Genomic DNA, 15,061 nt, shown 5'->3' on the forward strand with positions numbered 1-15,061 from the left:
CCCTGTTCATTGTTTAGAGGTACAACATAATATGCCGCTGGGCTTTGCGGCATACCTGATAGAAAACATGTTAACTTCAGTACTTTTCTGTAAACTTGACATAACTGATATAAACGTCTGCTTAATTAGTAGTACTAAGATGTTTAATGAGGCTTTTCGGATGGTTGAGAGAATTCGTTGTTCAGCTCAGTTTTTGGCTGCAATCTTCAAAACAGAAATCTTTTTTTTACGTTCCACAGTTGTCATAGGCTAAGAGAGACTGCACTAATAAGAATGAATGAAATGAAGTGAAGAAAGTGGCAGGAAGCTGGAGAACTCTTCAGTGTTTGTTCAACACAAAGCCCACTAGGCGCGAGCTTGGTTGAACTTGGGACTCACGCACAGAAGATGAATGCTCTACCCCTGAGCCACTGCGGCCTCTTCAGGTTTCGAGCTACAGTATACAGGGTGTTAACTGATACTTGCAATACTGGAAAGCAACTGGAAATTTATATCGATAACGAAAATACTGAAAATATATTGAAAATTGTGTAATATTGGAAAATTCCTTTTGAGACGCTTCAAGATGGCAGCCCCTTCATCTGGGTGTAGGTAGTGATAGAGATAACTGGTAACCTAATCAGAAACCTAGCTAGTTCGAGAAAGCAAATAGTATATAGTTAGTATATAGAAATTTTATATATAGTTACGTTCATGTAATATTTTTGCAGTATCAAGACAGTAGCACACCTAAATGTGAACATTAAACACGTTACTCTGATATTTGTAATTAGTTGGTCTTGACTGTTTCTGTACAAATGTAATGAGACTGTAAAAATATGTAATACGGTGAACTAGCTGAGAAAAGTTTGCTGTGAGGAGTGGAGGACCAACACACCAAAAAAGTGGATTGAAAGGCATTCTGAGTGGAAAAAAAGGTCCAGAAAACTCTTCTGGTTGTTGTTTTAGTCCACTAGTTTGATTTTTCTATTAGCATACAGAAGACTGCTTGTGTAACATTTTACAGGCCATTCAATACCATAGCATACAGTCGTATGTGGCACTCACGTTGTTTTGGTTCACCATAGTTTTCTAAACATTTTTCGGTCAGAATACTGGAAATATTTGAAATACCAAAGTCAACTCCAGTAGACCGTACAGTTCCTTATCTTTATATTTTAGTCATTTATACTGTGTATTTTCTTTTCTAGATGAGCCAATTGTGGATGAAAAAGTTCAGTGGCTTCAGAACAGTATCGATCCATGGGCACTAGTTGAAATAAATTGGAACGACACAGTCCTCAATCGCATGCGGGAAGTCGAAGATGGTGCAGGAACTGTCGTGGACTATTTTAACAAATATCCTGCTCTAAAACAACCTCAAGGATTTCAATTAGTAAGTGTTGTACGTTTATATATGAGAAATTAATCAATATTGGGTGTCCCCAACTCTCAGCATTTAAGATGTTTATCAAAATACGATGATTGTACGATTCTAAATTCTTCTAGAGCAGTGTTCAGCAACTAGTGTGTCGCGGCACACCAATGTGCCTTGTCAAGGTGAAAACTGTCACGTAAACGTTTACCTATTGTAAGACATTATTGAACTCTTTATCCCTGTTTCTGCGTGCCGAGGGGGTGTCAAAGTTCTCAGGAGAACTGCAACAAGGATGGTATTAGTACCTTTCTACATAGTCACTGTGCCTAGCGACACATTTTTGCCAGCGGTTCTGCACTTTCCGTAAGCCTGTTTTGTAAAAGTCTGCAGTTTGGCTTTGAAACCATAGTTCCTCAGAAATAACGTCTTTCCTACTGTCAAAATAACATTCTCTGAGTGGATGCTTCATTTGTGAGAAGAGAAAGGTCACTTTGGTGGGTCAACCTTTCATATCCTAATTCCACTGCCTTCATGGACACGAGCTCGTACATTGTCTGCCAACAGTAGAACCCCTTGTGTGGCCACTCCACGACGTTTCTTCAATTCCTCTCGTGACTTAGTCAGGAGATGGGAATAATAGGTAATAGTTAGTTTCTGTCGTAGGTAATCTTCGTGATGACCCCTTCAGTCTCAGAAAACTAAAAGCATCACTTTGGCGGCCGACTTCTGTGTTGTCTTTTTAAGGGTTGGAAGGAGGGGTGTTTCCATTGTTTGCTCATTTCCTTTGCTTATGGATCATAAAAATAAACCTAGCGTTCGTCAGTTGTCATTAGTCTGCCTAGAAGGTCCTCTTCATCTCACAGCGATGCAACATTTCCTTGCAGCGTCGTCGCGATCCCTTCTGGAATGAGCAGTCGTGGCACTCATCGTATTGACACTTCCTGAAAATGCAGCTGGTTGTGAGTATTATTTCAGGTAGACCCATATCCATATCTATGCACACAGAACATTTTCAATGGTAATCCTCCTGTCTTCCATTATCTCAACTTTCTCTATCAAGGCGACATCATTCATGAAAGATTCTTCCAGATCTACAGACGTCCGCGGTGGTCATTTGTAAGTTTGGAATTGGTTTCCACTTGGATCCTTTCATAGGATGGGGTTTCATCCTCAGACTTCTCTTCATGAATCTACTTTCGTGATTTCCCCTGCAGATGGAGGAATTTAATGACGCTTCATGCTTCAAGCTTGCCAATCATCGCACATTCAGAGGTTTATCTGGAAAAAGTTGTAACTAGTCCATGTTCATGGTTCACATACGTGGACGTAACTATAAAATGCATGTCCAAGGGGGGTTGTTGTTCGTCATTCTAGGTGATTGTACGAACTTGTTGATGCTTCCTCATATACTTGTACAGTATTTAATTTCCTGTAATTTTTTTTCGAAAGTTGTTGGATTAAAACAACTTGCATGACTGTAATACTATGTCTTTCGCAAAGTGTTCCGGAATTTAGTGATAAGGTAGTCAAATTATCACAGAGGCCAAGAACCCATTTACAATATCCGTAACGTTGCTAATGCTTCCTGCAAGGATATTATGAAAATAACCTCTCTCAGCTATTAGTGAAATTTGAAACATTCTTCTCTACTGAAATTACTTAGAGTTCATTTCCAATTCCATTGTATTTGTGAGAGTTGTAGTTTTAGACGTAGCCTGAAATTAAAGCGTCAAAAAAGGAGACTTCAACCATTCAATGAAGAAATGACTTGCATTAACAACTATTCCTCCACGAACCAGTGAAACAGACACAAATGTCACATTGGAGGTATAACTAGAATTATTTATTAACTTATTATAACAAAAGTATATTTATTTTATGTGTTCTGAAGTATAACTTCATACACACAGAACTAAAATCCATGTACTTGTGCCATAATATATTTTAATACATTTTAATTGACATAAATAATTTATAAATGTGTGACTCAATTTTTTTAATAATAATAATAATAATAATCTTTAATAACGTGCTTAGAACTAAAATCAATAATACAACTCTTGGTCGTGTAATTCAATGATACGAATATAAACCTATAGAATACAATAAAACCATAAAACGATAGAAAATATTATGCTAATTACATATGAAATAAGTGAATTAAACCATAGTCAGTGCATTAAGTCATTGCAAATCAAGGTAAATAAAATAGTTTTAAGATGTTCAATGATTGTAATACTTTACAGGTCTTGAGACTAAAACTTGTTTTGTTGCTAGGTTAGGTGGCTCAGTAGTACTTAACTCTTGTGCATGGGTTCTTAGTTTGATCCCCGGGTAAGTTTGTGGCTTACAACATTGCACCTGTGGGTGGATTTCTTACAGTATTAATTTCTTGCAAAATATTACCTTCAATCTCATATTGATTAACAATAATAAACAAAAATATTTGTGAAATAGCTGCAAAAATTAATCGTAAGACTGTCCAACTGGTACGTGTATGTATCGCTGTTGGTTGAACATATGTACTTTTTTTTTTTTTTTTTTTTTTTTTTGCTCCATTGGTGTTTTAATGTTTACAATTTTCTTTTCAGCTGTTACACGATTTTTCGTACCTCTATCCAGAGAAGGACAACTGTTTCTTCAGTACTATAGTGGCAGTACGAGATAGAATAATCAATATCGCTGAAGAACGCATAAAGACTTCCAGGGATCCAGAATTAAAGCATCAAATTTCAAATTACATAGGACAAATTAGAGGTAATGCAAATTCAATTTTACTTTGAATTTTGAAGTATCTCTGAAAGTTGCGTTTCGAGCATAGACAATCATGTTACCTGGACCCACTCTGTCCTAACACTACATATTTCTAATACAGCTTAAGTGGGTCATATCACAAGTAGGTAATATTTTGTATTTTTTATTTTTATTTATTTTTATTTATTTATTTTTGTTCAAAGGCTTCCATGAAAGGCTCCCTAAGCACGAAATATATTTGTTTCTGGGTACTTTACAAGAGTTTAAAAATTATTCCTCTCTTAGACAGAGTGGGTAAGGTACTGGTAGGCCCACAGCGGTATAAACTAGTTTTCCAACTAGACCAGTAACTATCATTCTTTGAAAAGGAATGAAGTTTCATCTTAAATTAAAACAAAATGCGAAAGTTATTATTCCTTATCATGTACACTTATGTTTCTGCTCCATATTTGTATGGCATTTGTTTAATCGTTCTGTTGTATTACGGAACTTATATTAAATTCGTTGTCACATTATTTCTATTCTAAGGAAGGCTTTGGATGCCAGATGAAATTTCGTTGATTGAAGCAGTACTGTTGATATTGGCTTCGACGTTATGCACCAAGGCTAAAGGAGACTGTGCTAATGGTGGTGAACAAAATGGTAAAATTGTTTAAGAAGTCGAGAAAACCCACGCACACTGTTCACCACAAAGCCATTTGGCGAGAGCCTCTCCGTTGATCTAGTGACTAGTGTGTGCGTCTTTGATGCACGTGGTCTCGAGTTCAATTCCCAGTGAGAGCACACAAAAAAGTTTAGTTTAACATTCACTTTAGTTTACCGTCGTTCTGTCTTTTACCCTAATGAACATTACCGTGTAACATTAAACAAAAATGTAAATAAAACATATATGAAAACTTACGATCATGATCAGCAGAGTAGAAAATAAGGACAATTATATATATTTAGAAAGTACTAACTTGGATATTGAATGGATTTTAGAAGCTAAAACTAGGGATGACATATGTTCATAATGAGCTATTTAGCATGTGCTGAATTCGTAATGCAATCAAGAGACTGAGAACTGAAATTAAACAGAAAACTAGTGAACCTTCACTTTTACAATAAAATAGCTTAGTTTCACATACATGTTCATAGACTAAGGAATATTGTCAAATAATACTAGGATTTAGTTCGACCTAAACAATACACTGGTATATATTTTGAAGCTAGTTGTTAATTAAGTGTTAAGATAACTCATTGGAACTCTTGGCTTGAAATCATTGAATAATAAAACCATATTAGTCATAGTAGGTAAAAAATAAAATGAGAAAATGTTTCGACATCCAACCATAATAGCGTGTAATTTTTCTTTACTATGACTGGTGTTATCAGTAAATATCGGCTGGTCGCTTATCTTCGTATTTCTGAAATTATTCTTCGCATCATTCAATAGTGATTTTATTTAATTCTTTCAATTAGTTCCCTCTTAGTTATCACCAATGTTTGTCAGTTACCGGTAACTGAAATACTCAGAAGTGTCGATTATAATTTAGCTCTAGTTTACTTTCACACTGAACGACCCGATTATAACTACTGTTGTTCTTTTCAGATCAAGATTCTGACTCAAGGAGTCTAGTGGCCCTTTTGTTAATTCCTTACATAATTGGAATTCCGCCCTGCAGACGGAAGAGAGGATTTACAACATGGAAACCATCGCGCTCAGAAATAAGAGATGGATTCATAACTCAAGTTGCATCAGGAGATGACGTACAGGTGTGCGTTGAATCCCGAAGGAACAAACTCCAACGTCTTGGACGGTCTTTCCAGCCCCTTGTGTTATTTGTTGGTGACAATCTTACGGAAGTGAAGGGAGTGTATGTTGTAGTGGATAACACATATTATTCCATGCACAGTGTAATCCAAGCTGTAGATGTTGCTTTCAAAATTTTTCAGTCCGTTGGTGCTCAATACCCAGAAGAAGCATCAGATATTTGGCTCGTCATACAGAGAGGATTTTACAACATAGAAACAAAATTCGATCGTATAAATCAAGCAGTGAGGAACTTACTAGCGGATCTTTGCCTCTTAACTATTACATAAAAGGTATACGTGTTACGGATGTGCGAAGAAATTCCCTATAGTATCTAACTTAATAAAGCACATGAGAATTTACTGCAGGAAGTTAACTACTGGTACGAGGGATTTCCGTTGCGGTGAAAGAAGGTGCTTTCGCCTCTTTTCATCGGGAGTTACTCTTAAAAGACACTTAGTTAGAGTCCATTCAACATGTACTTCGTCCCCATCAGTCATTGATTCCCAATCAAACCTAAATATTGTACTTTCTGATACCCCTTCTACACCCACGCAAGATTTTGTTCATGAAATAACCAAAGAAAACGCTATAGCACAATTTGTATCATCACTGCATGCAATGCCACTTATTCCTCGTTCTACAATTCAGTTCATTGTGGAAAACTTGAATAATTTTTTACATGCCTCAAAAAATATTCTTGAAACCGAATTTTATAATATGGTTGGTAGAGATAATGTTCCAAGATACATTCAAGAATGCTTCGAAAAAGTGTTGTCATCACATGCTGCATGTGTAACGGATCTTCGTTCAGAATATAAACGTCTTCAATTCTTTGAACGTTTGGAAACGTACATTGCTCCCATAGAAATTACAATTGGGCAACGTATGGAGTCCAAACGTTCAGGAGATGGTGTCGGTTTTGTATCTATACCTTGTACAATGCAGCTTATACCTATCAATGTTGTTCTTCAAAAATTTTTTTCAATTAATAAAGTCTTATTTGAAACCTTACAATATTTAAAGTATTTAGAAAATGATGCAATCTGTTTAGAAAACATTGTGCAGGCGAAAATTTGGAAAGATGTACTGAACACAAGTGAAGAAAATTACCTTCACCTTCCCATGATACTGTATTTCGACGATTTTGAGATTGGGAATCCTCTTGGTAGTCATGCTACTATTCATAAATTAGGTGCAATTTACTTGTCGTTGCCCTGTCTCCCCACTCACTACGCTTCCCTTTTGAATCACATTTTCCTTCTCGCATTGTTCCATTCATCTGACAGGAACAAATTTGGAAACAACATAGTTTTCCAAAAAATAATTGAAATACTCAATGAATTAAACCATACGGGTGTATCAGTGGCCACCGATGTTTTCAGCGGAGCTATTAAGTTTCATGTTGTGTGTTTATGTGGCGATAATTTAGCCTTAAATGGCATATTGGGTTTTGTGGAGAACTTTGTGGCAAATTATTACTGTAGAATCTGTACTTGTAGCAAACAGCAGATGCAAAGTATGTTGTATGAAGATAAAACGTCATTGAGGAGCATAGAAAATTATGAGCAACATTTACTCTTAAATGATACGTCGAGAACAGGTATCAAGGAGAAATGTGTTTTCCTTAATTTAAATGGATTTAAACTTTTTGATAATGTAGGAGTAGATATTTTACATGACTACTTAGAAGGTTGTTGTCGTTACGTAATGAATTTTGTTATTACTTATTTAGTTCAAGAGACGAAACTAGTTCCATTGAATATTGTACAAGCTCGATTGTTTAATTTTGATTACGGTCCGGATTCTTCGTCCAAACCTGTGAATGCATTAACAGTGGAAGGATCCAACTTGAAACTTAGAACGTCTGCTTCTGAAATGGTTACATTAGTTAGGTATTTTGGTTTACTTTTTGGCTATTATGTTCCAAGAAAAAATGAAGTGTGTAATTTGTATACAGCGTTACGTAGAATTTTGGATAGATTGTTAAATAAGAGGGTTTATAATGATACGTCTGAGCAACTGACATATTTAATAGCAGATCTTAATGAGACATATTGCAACCTTACTAAAAGTTCGCTAAAACCAAAATTCCATTTTCTTTTACACTATCCTAGTATGCTTCTTAAGTTTGGACCTTTGACCCAAGTGTGGACAATGAGGTTTGAGGCCAAACATAAAATTTCTAAAATTGCTGCCAGGGCGTCTTCGAGCCGTGTGAACATATGCAAAACAATTGCAATGAAAAACCAACTAATATTGAACGACATGATTTTAAAAAATAAACCTGTGTGCTCTTTCATTTGTGGAAAAAAGCGAAAAGTGGAAACTATCATCACTAGTTTGCTGAAACAAAAGTTTTTTTCTGACATCGAATCCGGTGATATATTCTGTAGCCTGGGTAAGAATTAAAGGTGTTAAATTAGATGTTTCTTCTGTTGTTACTGTTGATCTGTGCACTGAAAACTGTTTACCTATATTTGCCCAAATAACGGATATATGGGTTACTGACGATGAAAGAATATTTTTATTATGTTCTTTGTTCGAAACTAATGATTTTGACCTACACTTCTTTGCATATAAAGTTTCAAAAAAGAATGAATCTGTTTGGCTTCGTTATAGTGATCTGATGACGTACATACCAAACACATTTACAGTTATGTCCGATCATAGTCTCTATGTAACTGTTAGATCGCCTATAAACTAGTTTACATACCATAATGAACAAAACGAATAAAGTTACCGTTCATTTTTAAGTAACTAATAGGAACGATGGTACTTGGAATAGACCGCACTTAAGATGGAATCCAAAACACACGATATTAGGTAAACTATTGAAAAAAGAAATAACAAGGTAGTGAAACATATCTACTTGTAGAAGTTATAGGGCACATATGTAAGAAAAGTGGCTTACCTTGTGTCTGCATATTACTTTAGTTAAATATATTCTTCCTCTAGATATGTAGTCAGCACCATTTTTATTACGGTTACCGAATTCTTACTTTAACATCTATTAAGTTTTGCATTATTTAGAGAACAATTGCTGGAAATTATTCAGTGATTTAATTTAGTTTTTTGATTCCTTTTAATCATTGTCCCTGTATTTGCTGCCTATTAAAAAAAAAAAAACTTTGTTCACAGTACTGATTATTGTGGAAATAAACAATTTCTTTAATTTGTTCTTTACCTGGTTATCTTTTTTGGAAACTCTTTTGCAGGTATAATACTTGAATTTTAGGACAAGGATATTTGAAAATGTATTTTGGCTTGTGTAGTTTGTCAATGTCTAAGTTATTTTTGTTTTGTTGGCACCAGATGTGAATTATTTTCGAATTCCAGGTAGGGGCAATGTGTTCAGATCTAATTTTTGAAGTAATGTAAATGTCCCAAGGAAACGAGATTTTGTTAGATTCTTTGTAAAATTGGTAATAATCTTAACGGTAAAGTTGTGTAAACTGGAAAGATTTGTAACAAAATGTATAATACAATATAAATAAATAATAAAGAATTATCGTTTACTTTCTGAACAAATCAACATCCAGAATTATCCTTTATCCAAGTCATGAGAATGGGGTACTTTGCACATCGCTATACTTTGTATCAGGTGTTCCATGTTCGTTTCATAACTTTGTAACTTTTCTAGTGCTGCCATCATCGCAGGTCAGTAGGAGCGTTTAAGGATTTCACTCATGCAGCCTGATGACTAACGTGCGTTCTGTTATGCATGGTACTTGGTATTAAACAAGTGAGAAAAACGACACGAAATGAGATACAATTGTCTGAGTCATAGGCAGTATCCACAACGAACAATGCTGAGTGTGCATGAGTTTTCTATTTATCATTTGGCTGAATTCAATGTTGCATTTACTGCTGAAATCTGTACTTTATTTCGTACTTTGAAGATGCAGTTTGATGTAAGTTTTAAATTCTTGCGTATATATGCTGTACACTTGTATCTTACACGTAACTTTAAGAATCATCACTCTTTAAGGATGTATGAGAAAGTTACTGTTCTCCATTAAAAGTGCAACACTAAGACGACATCGTTGGAAGTCCAAATTTACAGTGCGTGGAGCATGGAAGGTTACAGTTCATTAGTATAAGTGCCACGAAGAAGTACCAGTTATGTCATATAGTGACAGCAAGTGAAAACCAGTCAGTCATATTTAAATGGTAAGCGAAAGGTGGTGTGGCGTGAGTGATTACAGAGCGTAGGTATGGGATACTAGAATAGAGTTGATTATGAAGAGATTGGATATTTTCTTTCCAAAAGAATCCTGCTTCTGTATGCAGTATCACAATGCCCGCATTCACTTCTCTCGCCCGTGGCACTAAGCTGGATGACGCCTGTATTTTGCTTCGCCACGTTGAACAGGTGCACAGTGTTAAGGTGTGGGATGTCGTTATGTGGCTCTCATATTTTTAATTATATCTATATTTAAAAAAAATAACTTATCTGTTAAAATGTACAGAGAAGTTTTCTGAAAAATTCTATTCAGGCTTCTTGTGGCAATAACTTCTGTATTTTGGAAGATACTATTATGGAAAAGAAGATATGGAAGTCGTCTCTATATAGTATAAGCAATGGATAACAGCAGCTTAATAAATGATTGTACGTAAATCTTGTTTGAGTTTGAATATAGAATTATACATTGTTGTGAATTTTGCATTATTATTGAAGTGGTGCAACTAACTTACTGCAAAACGTATGATAAATTTTTACAGTAGGTCTAATATTGTCACATATTGATTTACTCTGTATGAAAACTAAATTAGTTTAACATGGTTAACCGCCTTTCTGCGAATATTTCTAAAATTAACGCTCGTCACTTTTCAACACTTGGCTTCGCAGTAGCTTTCCAACGAATTAGCAGGAAGTCCATACTTATAGGACACCCTGCAGGCAAATACATTTCCTTGGACAGTTTCACTGCTCCAAACTAAAATTTGAAAAGTGTAGTATTGTTAATTTTATTATTATTGGCACAAAGGAGATCAACCATATTTTAAGCTATTTTTGTTTTCATGCAGTGTAAAACAATATTTGACAACATTACAGTAAGAATGTATCATGCATTTTGCAGTATGTTGCAGCTCTTTAATAATGGTGCACTATACGCACAATCTAGATCCTAAAAATGTCCAATCCATATATTACAAGAAGGCAATACGTATGCGATACAGGTAAAATCCGTATATTTCATATAGACAACCAATTAGCTACATACATCCAATCCATACATAACATATGGCCAACCTGTACGCGACATAAGTATAATCTATATGCTGCATGCAAACAGTCTGTAAGCTACATATGTGCACTCTGTATGGTGCATACGGATAAGCTGTGTGCGACATAAGGAAAATCTGTATAATACATACGTACAATACGTATACTGTATCTAGTCATGCGTACGGGACATAAGTATAATATAGATGCTGTCTCGGGGTTGAACGCAAGAAACATACGTATAATCTATATACTGCATACGTCCAATCCGTATATTACAAAAAGGCAATACGTATGCGACATACGTAAAATCCATATACTTCATACAAACAACCTATAAGCTACATACACCCAATCCATACATTACATACGGCCAACCTGTACGCGACGTACGTATCATTTATATGCTGCATGCAGACAGTCTGTAAGCTACATATGTGCACTCTGTATGGTGCATACGGATATTCTGTATGCTGTATCTGAACAAGCTGTGTGCGACATAAGGAAAATCTGTATAATACATACGTACAATACGTATACTGTATCTAGTCGTACGTATGGGGCATAAGTACAATATAGATGCTGTCTCGGGGTTGAACGCAAGAAACATAGGTACACAGCGTATAATACATACTTCTTGAAATTATGCTTCGTCCTGAGAGTCAGTGTGTGTCATCATTGTTAACTAATATGCTGTATATGGTCCTGACGTCACAAAGCTAGATATCACCTCCGTATATACTTGTTACTGTAGATGACGTCACACGAATGACGTCATTGCACTTATGCAGACAGTACGTATAATACATACTTTTTCAGCTATACGTTTGTTGCAGGATGTTATATACGGTTGTACGTTAAGTCCAGAAACTACAGGAATTACGAATGTAACCTACGTTTTTAAGTATGCCACCTACATTTTTTTTTCTCAGTGTAGAGTAACAAGATACATAAAATAACATAAATAATATGTTATTACTATGTATTTCTCCGTGAGAAAACACACAATATGCATGTAATATAGCATCATGTCATATGCAATTCCCAAAGCAATTGTAAGGAGTGGTGCTATTCAGCCGGTTCGCGTCGGTTTGCTAGAACCGGTTTAAAAATATTTCGACTTTGCAGAACTGTTTGTTATACTCACAAGTAAGGGACCATATGGTTGTCGCGCAAATCAGATGCAGACTTACGCCATCTGATTGAGCATGAAAAGATATGGAGAACACAGACATTTAAGGTGCTAAGGGCCATAGGGGAGCAGCGAGGAAAGAGGAAACATTGAATGTCGGCAAAATTGAAGAAAGTCAGGAATGACGGGAAAAGTTAAGTTCTTGCAAAGAGGGAAAGAAAGTCAACCAAAAGTTCGAAACTAAACATAACAAGGGCATCAAGGAAGAAGAAAGATCATAATCAGGGTTGCCATCCGGACCGCAGTGTTGTCAGCGCTGCATAACATTGATATGGAAGGTATAGCACAGTATAGAAATTCATGTACAAGGAAAGATACTAGTAACACAAAAGACAATTGAATAGACGTTGTACACGTGCGTAAAAAGGTTTAATGATAGTCGTGAGTGAATAATGTACATGAGGGTGGACAAATATAGACATGAAAGTGAAGGGGGTACACATGATAACACAGAAACGAAAGTGTTTGGGAGTATCGTTCCATGATGATGATGATGACCGGTGTTCTGCCCGAAGGCAGGTTTTGATCTGAAGGTACCTGGACTGGATGAACCCATGGAGGTTTGCTATTGATTCCAAAAGATGATACGCTTTGCATTTTTCAAATGTGGCTACTCCAATGAACATCCTGGACAGTTTGAAACACCTTCCGCATATTACTTTGAAAAAGGACTCACAGAGGAATGCTGCAGAGACGCGTGTGACCAGCTTGCTTTCATCCGCTGTGCTCACTGCGAGAAATGTTTGTGTGTTGACCACGCATTCATTCCTGATCTTCACGTCATCTGCAATTAAACCAGAAATGGTGCGCACTGTTCCCTATTTTCATCCATTTGTATTCACGCGGGTGTAATATTCACCCACGACTACGTTAAACCATTTTACGCACGTGTACAGAGTCTATTGAATTGTCTTTTGTGTTACTAATAGTTTTCCTTGTGCATGAATTGCTATACTGTGCTACATCTTCCATATCAATGTTATGCAGCGCTGGCAACACTGCGGTCCGGATGGCAACCCTAATATGATCTTTCTTCGTCCTTGATGCCCTTGTTATGTTTTGTTGCTTTCTTTGGGTTGACTTTCTTTTCCTGTTTGCACGAAATTATCTTTTCCCGTCATTCCTAACTTTCTTTAATTTTGCCGACATTCAATGTTTCCTCTTTCCTCGCTCCGCTCCCTATGGCCCTTAGCACCTTAAATTTTCGTGTTCTCCATATCTTTTCATGCTCAATCAGATGGCGTATGTCTGCATCTGATTTGCGCGACAACCATATGGTCCCTTACTTGTCAGACATAACAGAAAAGCTTAGCCAGTTATACCTAGGAACAGTAAATTTTAGTTTAACTACCTTTACTTTTACAAATTCTTACAGTTAGAGGGTCAAATGATCTCTCAGAACAAGGTATAAGTTTATTTCTCAATTTGAAATGCTCAGATATAAAAAATGAGAACTGGGATCACATGATTGTAGTGGTAACGGTTACTCCTATCTGAAACGCATACATACCATTATCAACAATTGCTGATCCATTGCTGGAACGATTTATCTTGGATAATTCGTTTCCAAGATATTCGCAGTACTACTTAATTTCATCCCATCACCTTGTATTAGGATGCTTTCTACTTGTCACTTTTGCTATCCATTAAAAATTTTGCTTTTGTCTACCTTATATGGTTTGTTTCCTAAGAGACATATCTATTCAAATACTCTCTCTCTCTCTCTCTCTCTCTCTATATATATATATATATATATATATATATATATATATATATATATATAACCGGTTGTTAAAAGTTAGAATAGCACCACTGATTGTAAGTGAACTTCAAACGAAACCTGCGCCATAATCCTAATTAAATAACACATTATTATAAATAACTAGCTGAAATGCTCTGTTTTTGCACGGCTAAATAGTTTTTAATGAAAGGAATTTGAATTGACTACACCTACCCTTCGATACTATTTTAGTCATAGTGTAGTGACTATAGCCCATACGATACTCTATTTTTGGGATATCTTTTGAGCTTTATGTAGTAGTGACCCCTCTTTATATATTGTCGATATCAGTATGTCGTCGCGATTTTTGAATGTTTTTTAGCAATGTTATTAACGTTTTCCATGCCCAAATATCAAATGCTAATATATCGTGTATGAGCGCAATTGGACGTTTTTGCACGGAGATAGATTTACGAAAAATATTTGAGTTCGTTTCCTCCTCAGGATATGGCATGTTAAGGAAAGTGTAAGGATAAAAATTAATAAGATATTCTACTTTTGCCATAAATTCCGAAAATGTGTTGGTTAATTTCGCACATGATTATAACGGACTCTTGGACTTCTGCTTCTGCACTAGTTAACTCTTGAATTTTTTAGGATGTACATTAATTCCTATTAATTTCCAAATAAATAAATATTTTTTTCTATGCAGATTTATAGACAAAGACCTCAGGACCCGACAAGACTTCATAAACGTCAACGTTACATTTATGGATTTCAAAAAAAATGTTTGTTACTAGCTGGTTTATTTAATGATTTAACCCTAGAAAGACTATTTTTGCGTCTGCTACGTGAAGGACCAAAAGGGGATGGGGGGTCAAATTTGCCCCCGCTGATTTTAAGTAACTTTCCGATTATATTTGTTCAATTTGAGTTAACGTATTTAACTAAATTTCAAAAAAGAAACTTTTCAAGGAATTTTGCTTTTTTATTTGTCAAAAACAGGCTAAATACAG

The 15,061-nt window shown here is 35.7% G+C and overlaps 2 protein-coding genes across 7 annotated transcripts in view; both read left to right on the top strand.

Moving 5' to 3' along the window:
• The window catches only part of LOC145664081 (uncharacterized), a 43,464-nt gene extending 36,108 nt beyond the window's left edge, over positions 1-7,356 (top strand). For all 6 annotated transcript variants that reach the window (XM_081730423.1, XM_081730426.1, XM_081730428.1 and 3 more), the window contains 3 exons: positions 1,191-1,375; positions 3,949-4,114; positions 5,703-7,356. In XM_081730423.1, the coding sequence (XP_081586549.1) occupies positions 1,191-1,375; positions 3,949-4,114; positions 5,703-6,193 (842 nt within the window). In that variant the 3' untranslated portion in view covers positions 6,194-7,356. The remainder of the gene's footprint in view (positions 1-1,190; positions 1,376-3,948; positions 4,115-5,702) is intronic.
• Positions 1-15,061, top strand: part of LOC145663572 (NPC intracellular cholesterol transporter 2 homolog a-like) — an 84,881-nt gene that overhangs the window by 58,606 nt on the left and 11,214 nt on the right. The gene's annotated exons all lie outside the window — the stretch shown is intronic.

The sequence above is a fragment of the Thermobia domestica genome, chromosome 11 (genome assembly GCF_964235325.1).
Source record: "Thermobia domestica chromosome 11, izTheDome1.hap1.1, whole genome shotgun sequence".
Lineage (NCBI taxonomy): Eukaryota > Metazoa > Arthropoda > Insecta > Zygentoma > Lepismatidae > Thermobia > Thermobia domestica.